The sequence below is a fragment of the Aplidium turbinatum genome, chromosome 15 (assembly GCF_918807975.1).
Source record: "Aplidium turbinatum chromosome 15, kaAplTurb1.1, whole genome shotgun sequence".
In the NCBI taxonomy this organism is placed as follows: Eukaryota; Metazoa; Chordata; class Ascidiacea; order Aplousobranchia; family Polyclinidae; genus Aplidium; species Aplidium turbinatum.
Window position 1 is genome coordinate 13,449,322 of NC_137486.1, and position 19,588 is coordinate 13,468,909.

The window sequence follows — 19,588 nt, forward strand, 5'->3', positions numbered from 1 at the left end:
AAGATAAGATTATTTACTTTCTTTATAGAAATCGAAAGCAACAGGCCAGCTAAAACAGTCTCTGACGTGTCAATGGCGCATATTTAAAAGTCAGTGGGCGTTAGTTGGGTGAATTAGTAGCAAAGGTTGAAGAAGGGAGACTGCTATATATTTAATCAAGTTTTCTCATATCACTTTGTAAGTAAAAGCGGTAAGCTTGTAACAAGAATCAGCTTGTAAGCAAACCATCACTTGTCGATAGTGCGTCAGACATTTTGATTAAGGCAGATCAAAAGTTATGTCTTTTTAGCATAAAGTAACATTTAAGCGTCAAAGCTGTAGTTTCATTAGTTTGCTTTTACAGAAGCTACCACGGTTGTAGTTGGCCTCAATGCACCTCTAAACTTAATTACGCAAGTAAAGCTTTGATTAATCATAGAAATATCCAATGTCACTTTTGCAAGCTTTTAAAGAAAATGGAAAGGAATAGCCTTCGTACCGAACGTTAACCGCAAGCTTATGAAGCGAGTTGCAACTGTTCAACAAGCTATGGATAGCAGGGAGGGAAATTCTTCCTTGGAAAATGCTGTTGAACTGCACAACATTCAAACCGCACACCAAGTTACAAACCACACACCATCCAAGCCTATCGTGATTGCATTAGAAACTGATGCAGGTGAAAGCTCGGAAGACAAACAACGAATATTGCATAAAGACAAAGGATTTGGAAATAGTGAGTAACCTACGGTAGCCTACCTATCGTTTATTGTAATAGCTAATAAGCAACACTTCTTTTTTTAAATATTGTAGGTCCCTAGTTGTAGTTTGTTTTAACCTACTACTACCTTACAACAATATAGTTCTCCAAATCGCATAAAGCGGCCTATTATTAACCCAATACACACCAATAACAAAATTAAAATTGATTAAAATTGTACAGATATTGATTCTGGGTCTTCCTCTGCAGATCTTTAATTCTGATACTTTCGCACAGTCTACTTGTAGAAAATTTGAATCCCTGACGCAGGTCCGGACAGTTTGTTTAACGCTCATATATTTTTCGCTTGTTTGTCGTTGTTGAAGGCTAGGCTACAAGGGTGATGACTTGACAGCTGAGTTCCTTGACCTCTGGCCTTTTGCAGCCACTCTGCTGTTGTAGTCTCAGCATCATGTTCAGAAATTTATTATAATCGTGTTCACTGTGCAGTTGTACACCGAAAAAGTATAAGGACTTGAATCGGTCACCGAGACTGGCAATGTGAAGCTTGTGTTAGAGTGTTGTTTATAACTTATCCAATTGAAAAAGGCCCCCGCTGAATGGAGAGCTGTTGTCGAATTACAGTGCGTTGCTCTTACTGTACCTGAGTGTGTACAGGCCTAGAGATATTGGGCATAGGCTTAGACTTTAGAGATAGAGTAGCCTACAGGCCTAGGCCTAGATACTATTCTTTTCTGTCTTTGTCGCTTCTTCTATCGCAGAACTTGATGTTCATACGCTGATTTAACGAGATGGGTTAAAATCCAACTAGGGGTTCTAGTTAAATACCCGTTTACCTGCAGATGCGGATGTTTCCTAACTATGATGCCTTCTGCACAACCTATACAATTTTCTTCGTTAAATCAATCAATCAATTGTACTTTGGCATAGCTCCATTCATTTCAATGTAGGCCCACAAATAGCAGAAAATATAACGCATTACTTTTATTGATATGGAAACTACACTATGGAGGCACCGAAAAAAACATGCGGTTATTTGATTAAGATAAGCGTTGGCACAAGTGCAAAAAAGACTTTAGATGCAATACGAGCTAAGCAAATTCATTTATTATTCAACAATCTTTCTGTAGTCGTTATTTTTGAATAGATTTTCATTAAGGTAGCCAATAGCTTATATTCTGTGATTTTTAAGCATTTGCTAATTCTGTTTGTAATTGTAATTAAATGTGCCCGTCTCTGTAGCCTATGGGTAGCTTACCCTTGAATGGTGGTCTAGCTATAGCCAACTCCACATCACAAAGGCGTCTATGCTGGACTTGGATAGGCTCTTGTAATTAACTTTTAAATGTTCTGTCTTGCTTTGCGTATTGTATTGCGTTAATTTTAGATCTATTGATCAGATGCTAAAATGAATTAAGTTAACGACCCAAACTAGTGCAGCGAAAAGTCTGTAGGCTGAGGCCAATAAAAATTAAACCCACTGTTTCGTCGTGCATGGCCACCTAAAGATATGGCCTGATTTGTCACATTTTGCAGAAATTTTCAGGTTTTTTTTAACTTTGGGCAAACGTTTAAATAAATTTTTCTAAAATTAGATTTTTACGCTTACTTTATTCTTTTCCCCAGATGACACAATAGGTTTTAACATCCTCACGTGTTGAAAAACAAAGAAAATTTGATTTCGAAGATTTTAGTCAGACTGTTAATTTTCAATAACAGTCTGATTTTGCGTTTTTCAACTTACTTTTTCTCATTTGCTACTGCTTCCACAAGGCAACAAAAAAGTTTTATGTCATTAGGAAACCGCAAAAAGTAAAAGCATCTCAGAAAATGTCAGTCAAACACTAGCAGTAGCTGTAATCAAAATCTGCAAAATGTGACAAATCAGGCCGCATCTCCAGGTGGCCATGCGTCGTACTATTTCCTATTGGGCTTATTGACGAAAACAGTTATTTTTATATTTTTCAGATAAACTACATCCTATTACTGATAGCAGTGAAATATCAAATGAGTCAAGGCGACCTTCTTCAGCTGCCAGTGAGAATTGGAAGCGGGCCGCAAGTGTGGTAATGGCTACAAACAATTTTTTAACAGCGGGGAAAGAGAAAAAGAAAAAAGAAAAAGTACGAGCAGAAGTTTTAATTTCAGTGCATAACTGTGATTCTGTGAACTACCATGATTGACATGCAGTATCAAACTCTACGTAAAGTTCGTTACCTCAAATGCAGTAGGCCTATGAAACGGTACGTAGCCTACAGTTTGCCAACTTATTTAACTTCAACAGGCCCGTAGCCAGGGGGGGTTCTCAGGGTTCCCGGGAACCCCCCCCCTCCTTGAGCCGAAAAGGTCCACATTTTGGGGAAGGTGTAGTGTACATATGATCACAGGATCAGTTGAAACCTTCCAGATAGTTCTAAATAAGAGGTTTCTGGAAGATTGAAAACATTTTCGTCCCGGACGCGTTAATAACGAAAAGTAAAACGATTGATTGTACGATAGTAAAGTCTTAAACTTTGATCATTGCTACCTCATAATGCCTTGTGTTGCGCTAGCAAATGTGACGTAAGTTGTTAAACTCGTATTTTCTCGGTTACAGAGTTTACGTAATAGTTAATCTTTCTTGCATTCTACCTTCTGGATAATTCTATTGATAAAATCTTATGAATACAGTTCTCGTGATAAAAGATAGTTGACGTGAGAACAGGCAACGGAATTGTGGACGCGTATTGGTTTAGTGCAGTGGTTCCCAACCTTTTTGTTGTCACGGACCTCTTTAGACAAATTATTAATTCTGCGGACCCCTACCTAAATTTTGCCTGAAACTCAATTAACATACTATTGACTATTGTAATAATTATGCTACTCAACTACTGTAGCCTACTGTGTCACATTGCATTGCCGCTATGACTCCTGCGGCAAATATTAGGTTAAACAGTCGCTCAAATAAGAAAATGAATGAATTGTTCAAGAAATGTCAGCAGTATGTGATTATTATACCAACATACAACATACACCAACATACACCTAATACACAAAGCAAACAACAGAGAATCCTGGAAACTTTTCATACACGAGGCAGTCAATGCTTTGAATCAAGTGCGACAATAAAAGAAGAAGAAGATGTGATTATTAAGGTGACCCAAAGTGCCAGGCCGAAACTTTTTCAACGTAAGCAAATTTAATGAGAGAAATGAAAGTGAAAAGATCGCTTTTCGTTTTTTTCCCAAAATTCATCAAGGTAGCATAATCACGGACCCCCAAAGGCTTTCTCACGGACCCCAAGGGGTCCGCAGACGGCAGACCCCAGGTTGGGAACCACTGGTTTAGTGGATAGTGTGAGATATACTTTAAGCTGAATTACAGTGAAATTCGCTGAAGCTTACAAGTATTTGTGCCATTGTCCCATGGACCATTTTTTTAAGAAAAAAATTCCATAGACCATTGGCAATTGATGTCCATTATGTGAACCAATAAAATTCTCTTTGGACCACTAAAAATTCGAGGTGGACCACCAGTGGCGCAAATTGTTATATTGCAAATTGTGCAGTAGCTTACATGACCTTATAAGGGTATCTGCCTTCTCCCCTCCCGCTTCCGGCGCCCCTGTCAGTTCCACTGTAGATGTGCTATTGTTAATGTGAAAATTGTTTGTACCGGTATGTATTTATTTTGTTTTTTTATAATTGACAATTTGAAGTTTGTTTTGTTTGTTGGTACATGTACTGCCGCTTCTTATGTTTTTGCTTGCTTGTGGACACACCAAGAAGAAAGCGTTTTCAAAAGGTCCATATTTTTGGATTTGGGAACCCCCCCTTGAAAATGTCTGGCTACGGGCCTGCTTTAAACAGTAATCTAATGAATCAAAACCATGAATAGGCCTAACGCCACCAAGAGAAATCCTTTAGGGCGGTAGACTATAAAAAATTGAGGCACATAAGAATTGTAAAGTCATTTTGAAGTCAGAAACACAGTTGAGAAGTTCAACAACCGTCCAATATTGCGGAAGTGGTCCACAGCCTGACCATGAAGTCAACGAGAATTAACTTTTACAAAATGTAGCTTCAAAATTGTGCTTGAGTTTTTTTTTTTGGTGATAGCTGTATCAATTGTGAACTTTCTTATTTTTTGCTCTTTTAAAAGAACTCCAATTTTTGCTGCTATCCTATCAACATTAGGCCGAATTTCCGAAATGCTGGTTGCAAAAAAAAAAAAAAAAATTGGCAACTCGTTTTTTTTACAACGGGTTTTATATGTCATATTTATTGTAGCCTAATCTTGTTGGTAAAAAAATGTTAGTGGTGCTTGTTGTCTTCCAGAAGTCTGTTGCTGTGGCTTGAATCTTTGGCTGATCTTTTTTATTAACTTTTTCTAAAATTCCTAGCCGAAAACGTTCAATGTCCTTTCAGATTTCTGCTCTGCTTGGCGAATTTGTACCCGCACCTCTGAATGTACTTTTTTCTCTTTTTTTGCATGTTTCCCTAATCCACAACCAGTCTTGGGCGCGATAACTTATTTTTCAGTTAAGCGATAACGATAATCGATAAACGAAAAATGCCTAAAGCGATAACCATAAACAATAAATCAAAAAAAAGTTAAGCGATAACGATAAACGATAAAATTATCGCCGAAAATGTTCGATAACGATAATTTTTTTTTTTCTTGATTAGCGCTGCCCCATCCCATGCAGCACGAACTGATTTCATTAACATGACGACAAATCGAACATAATATACTGTAGAGGGACAAAACTTTTTGTAAGTTATGCATGAATAGAATCGCAACAGCGGCAGTGGGTATCGAATCTTCAACCTCTTGATCCAGAATCAAACCACTGAGGTAACCGCCGTGCTTATAATTATACCTTCAAATACCAGCAAAACAACAAGAGACTTGTTGCATGCATTTCATTGCATTGCAATTTGCAACTCTAAAAATTATTGTTTTGTCAGGGCCGTCGCTGCAGGGGGGGCGTGCCCCCTCCCCTGACAACGACCTGTACACACACACTTCAGGCACTGAAGTCGAACTGGTTTCAATTTTAGTTTCGTTAACTAGGTGGCTAATAAAAATATTACTTTTCATGGTCTTTCCACTTGTGTGTTGATCAGAAATAAAATTTATCGGCGATTATCGGCGATATAATCAAATATTGCCTTTGGCGATAACAATAAACGATAACTGAAAAAATAATTGAGCGATAACGATAGGCGATAAAAATTTACCGCCGATAACGCCCATCACTGTCCACAACATCATCAGTTTTGCTTAAAAACGCTTGGTTTGTTTATACTTATTATGCCCTTTATTTGTTTAATGCTAAATTTTGTAGGTTGACATCAAATCGACTTTCAATTGCCAAGTCCGGGCTTTTTTCAAACTGTAAGCTTGCCAGATATTTAAAGCGTTTCTTCTTATTTAATTCGTAAGTCAATTAATCCACATTCCACATGCTACAGACAAATGAAAAAAAAAAACTTTCAAAAATCAAAATTATTGCAAAGCATTTGAGAGGTCTATTTCGTAACAATAAAAATGAACAGTGCGTTTTCATTTCACACTCAAACTGAAACCTTGCGAAAAGTCCGTTTGTGGAAAAGTGTCCAAACATTGTAGGCATTTTAAAATTTGAAGTAATCGGTCTAGCTAGGATGTGGTATTCAGATACTGAAGCTGTGATCTCACCTGAACCATCGATGGTCAAAAAAACCGACAAGAGCAAATATTTTCTGGTAAAGTTTTAGAGCGCAGTATAGGCTACAGAAAACAAGAAACAATATTTAAAAAAAAGTTTACAAAACAAAAATTTTATTCTTCATCGCTTTGAATCAAGTCGGAGTCGGCTTTGTTAACAACTCCTACTCCGGACACGCCCAAGTCCCTCCGACTCCACAATCCTTCTAAGCTATGTTAGATTTTAGATAAACGTAGCCTACAGTAACACCAGCACATGTTGCAAAAATGTTTTTTTCTAAGTAAAAATCATTGTTAGAACTTAATTGAGGTTATGTTGAATTTGTAGACATCCCGAATCATGCAAGGGTCCCATGCTTCCATTCCAGTGATGCCAGTTCCATTAGCTGTTGGGTTGATGATTTGTAATTGCATCGTCCCTGGCCTTGGTGAGTTGTTACCAATAGCGTTGACAAGGAGGTTTAGGGGTACTTTTAGATAATTTTAGTGGGCCGCAACCTTTTCGAAGGGCCCAAGATCATGAAGAAACCATCGCGTGTTCTTTGGATAAGTTACAATGCATTATCTTACAAAATTTCTTGATTTGGGGCCCAAAAATCTCATTGGTACCGGGCCCAAAATATCTTCTCAACGGCCCTGGTTGTTGCGGTTAAACAGTTTTAATAGGTATATATAGCTTACGGTAGATAACCAAAGATTCTTTAAATATCCTTCCAACATTAGCCTAGCTGGTGCGATGTGAATGATCTGTAGGACTATATTCAAGGCTGGATTTCAGCCGGAACGGTCCGGAGCGCCGCTCCGGAAGCTCGATCAAAAAGTTGACTTGTCCGGAACGGCGTTCCGGAAGCTCAAATATTTTATGCTCTTATTATTTTAAGCTCTTATTATGGTTTGCCCTGTTCAGAGTAGCGTTAAGATGGTGTTTGTAATTTGTATCATTCATTTGATTCGTTATTGTGCAACCTTGAGGCAGCTTGACTGTCCTAGCGCCACACCTTGACGTTTACACTCGATATTTTATTGAGCCAACTTATTACGTCACAACTAGTTTTTCCTGTATTTTTTACTTTTATTACTGACTGTTTCCCGCTGCTTAGCACCACTCTTAGTAGTATGCCTTGTCCTATTCAGAGTAGTCTTGTATGTCTGAGCAGTCGTGGTATCAATTGCAGAAATAGCTCGCCAATCAATCCCCGCATCTTCTATCATCACTTAGGAAATTCCATGCAAGATCGCTTGTTGAATTCAGCAGACTCGTCATTTATTAACGCCTGCAAAGTACTTGATCGAACTACTTGGCCAGAGGACACAGTAATGACACACGGAAAAAACGAAATCATTGAAGTGGCAAAGAGATTGCGCTTAGATGAACGCGAAGCTGTGAGGGAACTTCGTGAATATGTAACTACGAAAAAAAGATCTCAGAGTCTTCAAAACTTGATAACGTCACTAAAATCCATTCCAATTTAATCGAGCTAGTGTGAGCGCGGATTTTCACAAATGAACCTCATACTGACATCTGACAGTGTTTCTCTACACACTGTAACTGTTTCAAGTTTACTCTTTGTATGAATGGTCAGTCCTCCACTGAGAAAATTTAAATATCTTGAAAAATTGTGGAACGTGTTGTGTTATGGTTTCACTAAAATACGAATATTTGCATTGAACAACGTTATATCATCTATAGACTATGATACTTACTTCAGCAACGTTTTACACACGAACATCAAGTGTGTTGTTTCAAAACCTTATAAGGGCATAATTCTGAATCTCTTCTGCGGCACCTATAGCGCATTAGGAAAATAAAAAACTAATGCTCCGGAAGCTAATCTTCTGGAAATCCACCAGTGACTATATTACATTAAAATTAGAATACAAACATGCTAGCGCACCGGTGTGCAAACTGTGGCCAGCGAGCTTAAACTTTTGGCCCATGGATAGGTCCGGATTTAAATAAAGTGTGGCCCATTAGACAATTTTCATTTATGTCTCAAGTTTAGTAAACATTATTTTTTGTTTGGTAAATTGACAAGTTCAACCAGTGTGAAATATATTGCTTACACGACTACACGTCTTTACCAACATCCCCAGTAGCCTAGATAACTTACATCTTTTGATTGCAGTCACATTTTATATGTGGTAGCATAATTGTATTCCCTCGCAGGCAGCGCAAAACTTAAACAAGTTTTAAGTCGTCCGCATCCAAAAAAAAACAGGCAAAAAATCCGCTGCTGTTTTGCAGTTGAATGGCCTACAGCTGAGAATCCCGCTGCGGTTCTAGCTATCCGTGCTCTGTCTGAAGGTTGCTTTGGGCTAACCAGGCGCGAGAAAACTGCGTGGTCATTTATTGCGTGCACATTCATCATAATATAGTGAACAATAGATATTTTCAGTTGTGGCCCGCAAACTAAGCTGGTTATGTGCATTTGGCCGCAATGTTGAAAGTTTGCACACCCCTGGGCTAGCCTATTAAGTTTATTCAACATAGACTACTTGCTAATGGCAACACAGCCTTGAGGAAATTCATTTTTATCGCCCAAGTAGCGTAAAGCTTTTCCTTGTTAGTTTGTGCTGGAAATTTAAAACATATTTGCAGGAACAATTTTGTCGGGATTCACATTTTGTTGTGTGGCCACAACCTTCGATGAAATCGATCGAGATATTGTCAAAACAAAAATGATAAGTTTGGTAAGGCTATTTTTCTACATATAGTCTATATTAATTTCATTCATTTCTTAAATGCACTTTGAAATGGACGACATTAGCCTACCAAACAACCATTTCGGTTTGCTAATGAAAAATTGGTTTAGTTTTGAATCTTTATCCTCGGACTGACAAAGCCTGGTAGTTTCGCATACTTGCAGAGGCTTTTGACGCATGACGAATTACCGAAATTGACAGAATGAAGTTACCGATTATCGAAGTGTTCTTGCTGGGGAATTATTCTATCCATTAGGTGCCGCTGAATGGAGAACAGTCCTCAGAATGCGTTGCTCAAGCGCACACCCTAGAGTCGAACCAGCGCCGGTTGATCTTGAAGCTTCTTTGTTCACGAAGTCACGCGCTAACCAACGATATACAATTGCGGAAAACCAAATGTATCTTTTAAATAAAATCATATAAGTTAACAATAGCCTACCTTTATAATGTCGTATACTTTTATGCACCACTAAAGTGACAAACTTTTTGAAGCATATTGATTATTATCCAGAGTTCCTATATTTTATAAAGAAGAATAAAATAGCCATACGGTTATCTTATCGTTCCTTACAAAGTATTAATATGTTTCCAGTTAGGCTATATGTCAAAAGCCATGCATTCAGTAGATAGAATAGGCTATATAATCGTATACAGTACTGTAGCCTATGTATAAATCTCACATCTGTGCAAATAATGCTGTTATTTGGTTTGTTGTGGGTATATTCTTATTGACACAATAAACATGCTATCCTGGAATTACATATATGATATATCTGCAGTTGGCAAATTTTAGCACCTTTGGGAAGGATTGAAATATCAACAAAGCTGTTTTATGGCTTTCACTTTTAGTACGCCCATTTTTCTTTTTTTTGTTTCATTCACGTCCGCCAACTGGGTCGTTTTCCACATTCCATTAATATATTTATGCAACTTTTTATGTTATCTTGCAGATCACAACAAACGTATGCGTTGGAATTTCGCAGCTTTTCACAACAACGTTTCTGCTAACCGGATGGTTTTGGAGTGTGTCGTGGGGAGTGACGATGGTGTACCTTGCTGTGGAAAACAGAAGAGACCATGTAAATCAGTTTTGTCCACGTGATACGCGTCCTAAAAGTAGCACGCAGCATTCTTGAAAATGGCGTTCAAGCTTTTGCGAAACTTGATATGCCAAAAGTTAAGATTTGCTACCTGTCGATGGTTGCTTTGTTGATTGTTTATTCACAATACAGAATAACCGCAACATTTAGGACAAATAACATTCACTTCTGACCTTTGTCACAGAAGAATAGTCCAAACGCGCATATAGGTCATCAGATGACAATGACATTGTTGAAGATGTACTAAATTGTTTCTTTTAATATTTTTTCTGCTTACATGCAAATAAAACAATAGTAGCCTACCATGCCTAATTGCGGAGAGTCGGAGTACTAATTGTTTGATTTCACCCTACTTTAGTGGGGGTTTGCATTTGCACTATTTTATAACTCGGTAAGTATACGCCTAGATGCAACGAGCAAGTAAAAAAAGAGTCTGTACGAATGTTTCAACATGAGAATAAACGTTGGCACGAAAATAAGTTGTAAGATAAAAATTGGCACGTCAGCGTATTTGAGTTGGATGTTCCTGGTGTAGGTTAAATTCTCATCAACATGAGCAGTAGCGTTGACAGGGGTCCTGGGGGTACTTTTGGACCCGGGCTGGGATAGTTTTAAGGGGGCCGGAATCACGAAGAAACCACACCGTATTTTTTAGATGCAATGCGTTTTTCTTATCAATCTCTTCCCAAGCAGCCACTTTGTCTAGTCCACATCTGATAAAAATCAGGCAGATCCGTACCCGACATGGTAAAGATCAGAACCAGTAAAGTGGCTTTCTTGGTTGATTTGGAGCCCAAGGATTGCATTGGTGCCGGGCCTAAAATATCCTCTCAACGGTCCTAAACATGAGTTCCACAGACCACATATAACAATAAAATAAAATCTCAAAAAAGTTTACTCGAGGCACTCAATTGATCAACAAACATGAAAAAAGCAGTGTGAGATTGCAAGCTATGGTTCAGAGCCTACCCTACACAGAGCTTTCGACTCACACCAAAGAACGTTACCTGTGGAAAGTGTAACGTACGAACACGCACACAGAGTGACGGTAAATGTATTCAGCTGTCGACGACAACGACAGCTACGACAACGAACAAGCGACGGTGAAGTGAAGAAGAAGGTTTCTGTGACAACACAGCAAAACAACGATTAGCAAACAAAACTTACGAATTAGGCCTAATGCGGAATTACAGATGAAGAATTTTAGGCCTAATGAATTCTTACCGACTATTTTGTGGCGCACGGAACAGCACAGGGAGAAACCCAACAATTGAAAATTCTACCGTTGTAGATCGAAACTAAACATATAAACGGTAAACAGCAAAATATTATGCTATAAATTTCACATCATAGGTGAGTCCGGTACTTGATTTAAACATCGGGAAATAAGACGAGGTACTTATTACACTTAACCATTGACACTAAAATTCACATTGGCCTATTCTATCACAAAGGTTGCAGTAGGATGTTAAGCTTACCGTGAACTGTGATAATCACTGATTTGGCCACATAGGCCAACGGCAACGACAGATGAAATTGCTGCACAGAGTTCAACTATGCTTCAACCACACAGTACATTAACGCAGTAGGCTAACTCTTATTCAACTAAAAAACAGCAGCACCGTTAATACCTCGAATTAACTGTCAGTCGCTAACTAGTTGCTGTAAACGCTAAACTGATCTTTACATGTACTGCCACTTGACAAAACTCAAAGCAAAAAGAAACGTAGTAACGAACGCAAAGGCGCAAAAGCAATTATGATGTAACGATCACACCTCGAGGTAAGACAGCAGGGGTTGCCAGGTGCTACTTACGGAATCCGAATTTAGTTGTTACACATAGAAAAGGAGGCGGACAAATACGACGTAACACCCCCACACAAAAATGAGACCTGAGTGAACATTTTTTTTACAATCCAAACTAAGTCGTGTTTGGAACGATATACTTCACAATCCAATCGGCCTCTAAGAAGGCCTTTACGAACAAGGGATTAAAAATGCAGTTAAATATTTACAATTAAAAGGCACATTTTGAAGCAGGTAGTGTGTTTTCACTATTCTCAACCAGAAATGTTCGTTGTTGGCTGAATTAGCCAACAGAAATTCGTTCAATAGTTCATAATACACAATTACACATTGATCAATGCCTTTAACCCGGCGACAGGTAAACAGTCCATTTTGTTCTGCATTAAGCAGTTTCCAAAATCAAACACAGTTTCGAAATTGGTCTCTTGACCACATTGTATCGAGTTTTCACCGAAACTGTACGTACAGTCCCTTTATTGTCCGGGTATGTGTCAACCACTCGCCCCAACGGCCACTTCGAACGAGGTTGGGAATCGTCAACGAGAAGGACAACATCATCTTTTTCAAAGTTCTTCTCTCTTTGAAACCACTTCTGTCTCTGAATGATGAATGGGAGGAACTCATGGGTCCAGCGCAACCAAAATTGATTGGCTAGGTATTGCACCTGGGCCCAGCGGCGTCGAACATAACAGTCTTTTCTATCAAACAGTCCAGGGGGCAGGTTTGGTGCTTCTCTCAACAGCAATAGGTGATTGGGAGACAACGGCACATCATCTTGTGGGTCAAAGGTGATAGGAACAATGGGTCGCGAATTTATGATTGACTCCACTTCGACCATCAAAGTAACGAGAGCTTCATCTGAAACGGTTTGCTCCTTCATCAGAGCAGTTAGGATCCTTCGAATGGAACGGATCATGCGCTCCCATGCTCCACCGAAGTGAGAGCCGGTTGGCGGATTCCAATGCCAGGTCACATTTTGTTGGCACAGATACTCATTAATCTTCTGTTGGTTCCACAGTTGTAAGGACTCACGCAATATTCTTTCAGCACCGACAAAATTCGATCCGTTTTCACTATAAATGTCGGTTGGGAGACCTCGACGACCAATGAATCGTCGAAGGGCATCAATAAACGAGTCAGTAGACATGGTGTGGGTAATTTCAATGTGGATAGCTCTAATTGACATGCACGTGAATACGCAGCCATAACGTTTGAGTGAACTGCGGCCTTGCTTCACCATAAAGGGTCCAAAATAGTCGACACCGACATGAGAAAACGGAGGCTTATCGGGTTGGAGTCTTCCAGATGGCAAATCAGCCATAAATTGTTTGCCAACTTGTGCATTCCTTTTTTTACAGAGCAAGCACTTCCCGAGGACACGTCTAACGGCGACGCCTCCCTTCAAAATCCAGTACGTTTGTCGAAGAGATGCCCATGTATGGGTCATGCCAGAATGGCCCACTTGAGCATGGTGACTTGTAATCACAAGATCTGTAAGGTGAGAGTCAAAAGGTAACACGATCGGGTGCTTGGCATCTTCTTCGATTGGTGCTCACTCCAAACGGCCGCCAACCCGAATGACCCCATCAACCAATATAGGGTTCAATTTAACCATGGATCGTGAGAATGTCCTTTTAGTTAGCATGGCACCTCCAGATAATACGTTTAGCACCTGTCCAAAGCGACTTCTTTGCACATATTTAATCAGTTCCACTTCAGCAAGCTTCAATTCGCGGACTGTGATGGGAGATCGATTAAGTGGAGCTTGGCAAACCGAGGGTCGAGTCTTCATCATGAGGAACTCTTTGTAGCGCATCAACCACGCTGTTGCTTTCTTCAAGCGTATCAGCTTGGAATATCGTTGAATCAATCGGTCAGTTGAACAAGAAGTCTCTGAAGCGGCACTCACGTAAACTCGTTGTTTCTTGACGGGCGCAAACTCTGCTGGAAGATCAGGTAGTTTTATTGGAGACTCTGGCCATTTTTCTTCGGCTTCCCACAAAAACGTTGGGCCAGACAACCAGAAGCTGGAGCTAATCAGCGTGCTCGCATTCATGCCACGGGACGCACAATCGGCAGGGTTTAACTTTGAAGGCACATGTCTCCACTTCGAAAGGTCTGTATTTTGTTCAATCGTGGACAATCGATTGGCAACAAATGTAGGGAATCTTTTCCTTGCATTACAAATACTTTGTAAGACAGCGCTCGAGTCTGTCCAAAATCTTGATGTGCAATTGGGTAGGTTCAATTCCTTTCTCACTATTTTATCTAACCTCACGGCCATAACAGCAGCAGTGAGTTCCAGCCTTGGAATGGAAACTGTTTTAAGTGGGGCTAAGCGGGACTTTCCCATCAGAAATGCACAGTGAATCCTTCCTTCATCATCAACAAGACGGAGGTAGGACACAGCTCCATATGCCACAGACGAAGCGTCGGCAAAATAGTGAAGTTCATGCTCCGTTACCACGCCAAAGTGGGGAGGTTTGAAACAACGAGGCAGACGTATGTCGTGAAGTTGGTGTAGCTGATTTATCCATTCATTCCAAGTGTCTACTTCAGACGCCGAAATTGGGTCATCCCAACCGAGACCTTGCTTGCACAAATCTTGCAACAACAACTTTGGTTTCAAGGTTACTGGAGCAACAAACCCCAGGGGGTCATATAGCGAGCTCGTCGCAGACAAAATACCTCTGCGGGTCAGGGGCCTCTCAGGAAGAGAAACGTTAAACCCAAACTCATCTGTGAACACGGTCCAATAGACACCCAGTATGTGTTCATTGATACAATCCTCATTAAAGGTGTGGTTTCTTAAACACTTGGAACGTTCATTCTCGGGTATCGATTCCAAAACGCCTTTGTCGTTCGACAGCCACTTGGTTAAGTGAAAGCCACCTTTGCTCAACAGCTGAGTGAGTTGTGACATCACTCGTATTCCTTCTTCCCGAGAGCTCACAGACACTAAGCAGTCATCAACATAAAAGTTATTTTTGACGATGTCTGGAATGCCTGGACAAAGAAGGCTACTAAAGTCCTGCGCCGCCTGTCTCAAACAGAATCCAGCACAGCTGGGGGAGGATGTTGCTCCGAACAAGTGAACCAACATTTGATGTGGGACCGGTTGTTTGTCCATATCTCCTCCAGGCCACCAGAGGAATCGCAGTGCATCGCTGTCTCGAGGCTCCACCTTAATTTGATGGAACATGGCCTCGATATCAGCAACCAAGGCGATTCTTTCCTTCCGAAAACGCATTAACACGCCCACAAGATTGTTCACTAGGTCAGGACCTTGCATTAAGGCGTCATTGAGTGAAATGCCATGATGTTTTGCAGCGCAGTCGAACACCACTCGTAACTTGTCAGGCTTCCGAGGGTGTAAAACCGGGTGGTGCGGCAGATACCATGTGGTATTTACTGTTTGGATTTCCTCTGTTGGAATCTCTCGCGCATACCCCTTCGAAAGATAAGTTTCTATTACGTCAACATATTTTTTACACAGCTGCTCGTCTCTTGTCAAACGTCTTCGCAGGCTAAGTAAACGACGATGAGCCATCTGGCGGTTATCTGGTAGAGTCAAGGAACAGGGTCTCCAAGGTAATGGGAGTTGATATTTTCCATCAATCTGCTTGACTGATTTTGTCATCATGTCATATGCCATTCTATCTTCACGTGAGTTGGGCATGTCAAGTACTGATTTTTCGTCTCCAAAGTCCGTTTTCCATAAACACTCGATTTTTTGCTCAATGGCAATGTCTCTCGATTGAGCAAAGTTAACTTGAAAGGACGAAGAGGAAGTTGGTGACAGAGATGGGCCCAACAAGGACCAACCCAACGGGGTTTTTATAGCGATCGGCTGATCACGTGATCCCTTCCGTGAACGTTGAATGCAAAACACTTCTGGGTTGTCGACACCGATCAACAGTGTCACACTTCCACCCTTCACACAGGGAAATTCCATATCATCTAGGTGGGGTAGTCCAGACAGTTCCTCTTGACTCGGAATGGCATTTGGAGTAGTCGGAATTTCATCAATTGACAGGACTCCAGACAGCTCAAACTTTCGTTTGTCATCTAGGGAGGACACAGACAAGCTTACAGATATTCCATCATATATTTTAGACGTGTTAGAAAGAGTCTGTAGTGAGATCTCTCTTTTATCTCCAGTGATATTCAAAACGTCTATCAATTTGTTAGCGCAAAAGGTTGCTGTAGAACCTTGATCGAAGAACGCGTAAGTCAAAACTTCATTGCCATTGTATCTAACCTTTACTGGCACAATGCACAGGTAGGCCTTGCAGACACCCACGTCTTTATCTGGCGGCCGCGGTTCCGTTACTGAACAGGAAAGAACTCCCCTTTGTTCTTCATCACTGCGTGGCTGAGATGAATTAGGTGGATTAGGGTTGTGGAGCAAAGTATGATGGAAACGTCCCTTGCACCCTTCAATGGTACATGTGCTGTCAACTTTACAGTCGCGAGTTTGATGCTTTGTGCTAGTCAGGCACTTATAACATAAGTGTGCATCGTAAACCAGTTGTCTACGCTGTTTGTACATCATGTTTTTAAACTCGTCACAATCAACAAGCTTGTGCGACTTGCGTTTACAACATAGACAAACATTACTGAAAGATGGCTTTGATACACCTTTGAGCGGAGGAACGTCCGTGTTAAATGCTGAAACTCGATCCTTACGATTGGGTTTCTTTGCCAGGGTCTGGTGAGTTTCCTTCGCCTTATGAATCCTACTTCCGTACAGGGAGTTCTGGATCTCTGCTCGCATGCCAACAAGTTCTGCAAGATCTCTGAATCCTGCTTCACGGCTTGTGTTGTGCAGAACCATAACCGATCTCTCTGCCCATGCCTCTTGCATACGGAATGGCAACTTCTCAATCATTACCATCATTGTGTCCAGAGAATTCAGTCCAGCAAACTCATTAATGTCATCCAGGGTTGAGAGACACACATCCATGGCATTGGCTAGATCCTTTAAGCCTTGAGGATCGCTATGCCCAACCTTTGGCATCCTCTTCAGTTTTTGCTCTGCTGCATTTGCGATGATATGGGGCTGGCCATACTCCAGGTACAACTTCTTCCTTGCCAGCTCATAGCCATCGGATTTCTTCACAAGATGTTCTATTGAACGTTTTACGTCACTATGACAATGTTGTAACAAATAGACCAACTTCCTTTGATCGTTATGTACCAGCGGAACGATCTGTGCGTCAAACGTCCGCACAAAATTTTGGTAAGTTAAGGGGTCACCCTTAAATGAAAGTATTTCTGGTCGTGGTAAGAAACGTTCGTCACTATAAGAGAAATGTCTACTTGGTAGTTGGGGCTGCTGATAGGAGCACCCTGGTTGTTCACCGACATAGGACACTGGTTGGTAATCTGGTCCATACGAGTCACGTTTAATTGTTTTCGGTTGCCAAGCCAAACTTGGCGAACTGATATTTACTTGAGGAGTCGAGCGTGCTGCAGGGAACGTAGAATTAGGCTTGTTAGCTTTAGCATCATGAGTAGCATAAGGAGATGAAAGGACAGGAGAAGATGTCTCTTGAAATTGCACAGAGGGTCTCTTTGTCAAACGGGAGGAAACATTCTCCTTGCTGTTTGGCAGACCAGGTGACGTGAATCCAGTTTCATCGACAGTAACGTAAGGTGAATCAGCGTCACTCATCGCCTCTGCCCGAGATTGCAATTCCAATTGTAACATTTCAATTTTGTGTTCAGCTTGCCTGCTCTTCCTCTCAGCTTCTATCCGAGCTTCTTCTTTCTTCCTCTCAGCTTCTTCTTTCTTCCTCTCTGCTTCTATCCGAGCTTCCAAGGACCTTCCACTTCAGCTCAGTTTTCCCGCTGAGCCAGTTTCAGTTGGATCAGTACTTCACGTTGCTTTGAGCTTGCTCGCGAGCTGGTGCTTCCAGAGCGTAGGCTCACGGAACGATGTGAGGAACTAGGCTTCTTGTAAGACGTAGATGGCACAGGCAAGTTGGCTGTTCTTTCCAGCCACTCCTTGCAACGAGTGTCAAACTCGACCTTATTTTCTTTTATTAGGGAGCGTTCGGTTTCCCTATCATCTCCAATCATATTAACAACTTCCTGATATTTTCGGTCCACTTCGGAGCAGTAGGAACGGAATGCCTCCAACTAGGGACAGTAGAATATCGGGATGCGCAACTACATCCGCTTTTGACTTATCCGCAACACTAGAAGGGTTACGATTTTTTCTGATTTACAAAATAATGTACATTTTATAGGATATATAAGAAGAATGAAGTTGTTTTTAAAGTAATTTAAGGCTTTTAGTTGAAAACAAGCGAGCAACAAAGCGTGAAAAAAATGTCAAGTTGGCAATTGACCCTTCTAATGTTGGCGGAACAACGGAGTTGCGCGTCCCGGTATCTACCGTCCCTACTCCAACTTAGTACTAGGATGAAGCATTAGCCGCTCTCCATGCAGATAGGACTGCTGCAAATTTTTTGCGGCCCCATCGAACTCAGCTTTCTTGGCTGCAGAAGCATCCTCGAGTGGACTACTGCCTTGGACGCTCATCATAAATAAACAAATGTAGAAACAATTAAGCCTACGGCAAACCTTCGGGGCTTGAGTGCTGCAACTCCGAGGACTGTCCAAATTAGTCGAAACGCTTCTATGTAACGTACGAACACGCACACAGAGTGATGGTAAATGTATTCAGCTGTCGACGACAACGACAGCTACGACAACGAACAAGCGACGGTGAAGTGAAGAAGAAGGTTTCTGTGACAACACAGCAAAACAACGATTAGCAAACAAAACTTACGAATTAGGCCTAATGCGGAATTACAGATGACGAATTTTAGGCCTAATGAATTCTTACCGACTATTTTGTGGCGCACGGAACAGCACAGGGAGAAACCCAACAATTGAAAATTCTACCGTTGTAGATCGAAACTAAACATATAAACGGTAAACAGTAAAATATTATGCTATAAATTTCACATCATAGGTGAGTCCGGTACTTGATTTAAACATCGGGAAATAAGACGAGGTACTTATTACACTTAACCATTGACACTAAAATTCACATTGGCCTATTCTATCACAAAGGTTGCAGTAGGATGTTAAGCTTACCGTGAACTGTGATAATCACTGATTTGGCCACATAGGCCAACGGCAACGACAGATGAAATTGCTGCACAGAGTTCAACTATGCTTCAACCACACAGTACATTAACGCAGTAGGCTAACTCTTATTCAACTAAAAAACAGCAGCACCGTTAATACCTCGAATTAACTGTCAGTCGCTAACTAGTTGCTGTAAACGCTAAACTGATCTTTACATGTTCTGCCACTTGACAAAACTCAAAGCAAAAAGAAACGTAGTAACGAACGCAAAGGCGCAAAAGCAATTATGATGTAACGATCACACCTCGAGGTAAGACAGCAGGGGTTGCCAGGTGCTACTTACGGAATCCGAATTTAGTTGTTACACATAGAAAAGGAGGCGGACAAATACGACGTAACAGAAAGGAAAACATGTTTTACCCTCGATAAAGGTATAGCTAATACAAAAGCCATGTCGCATGTCGCAGCCAAGCCATCGGAAACTCCA

The 19,588-nt window shown here is 40.9% G+C and overlaps 3 protein-coding genes and 2 long non-coding RNA genes across 5 annotated transcripts; 1 reads left to right on the forward strand and 4 right to left on the reverse strand.

The window, feature by feature from the left end:
- Nucleotides 1–223: 223 nt before the first annotated feature.
- Nucleotides 224–10,603, forward strand: LOC145784549 (uncharacterized). The gene is made up of 5 exons (XM_082596393.1): nt 224–712; nt 2,666–2,820; nt 6,717–6,816; nt 8,988–9,079; nt 10,042–10,603. The coding sequence occupies exons 1-5, from the start codon at nt 499–501 to the stop codon at nt 10,225–10,227; spliced, it is 747 nt and encodes a 248-aa protein (XP_082452519.1). The 5' UTR covers nt 224–498; the 3' UTR covers nt 10,228–10,603.
- A 606-nt stretch (nt 10,604–11,209) lies between these two features.
- Nucleotides 11,210–11,798, reverse strand: LOC145784135 (uncharacterized). Its single transcript, XR_014290983.1, has 3 exons — nt 11,670–11,798; nt 11,416–11,489; nt 11,210–11,315 (listed from the first exon to the last, which is right to left on the reverse strand). It is a non-coding gene; the product is annotated as an uncharacterized LOC145784135 (long non-coding RNA).
- Nucleotides 11,799–12,379: 581 nt separating this feature from the next.
- Nucleotides 12,380–13,444, reverse strand: LOC145783980 (uncharacterized). Its single transcript, XM_082595741.1, has one exon. It carries the CDS (start codon nt 13,442–13,444, stop codon nt 12,380–12,382), a length of 1,065 nt encoding a protein of 354 aa, XP_082451867.1.
- Nucleotides 13,445–13,549: 105 nt separating this feature from the next.
- LOC145783982 (uncharacterized) lies at nt 13,550–17,710 on the reverse strand. The gene has a single exon (XM_082595742.1). The coding sequence runs from the start codon at nt 17,708–17,710 to the stop codon at nt 13,550–13,552; it is 4,161 nt and encodes a 1,386-aa protein (XP_082451868.1).
- A 903-nt stretch (nt 17,711–18,613) lies between these two features.
- Nucleotides 18,614–19,236, reverse strand: LOC145784134 (uncharacterized). The gene is made up of 3 exons (XR_014290982.1): nt 19,108–19,236; nt 18,854–18,927; nt 18,614–18,753 (listed from the first exon to the last, which is right to left on the reverse strand). It is a non-coding gene; the product is annotated as an uncharacterized LOC145784134 (long non-coding RNA).
- Nucleotides 19,237–19,588: the final 352 nt, after the last annotated feature.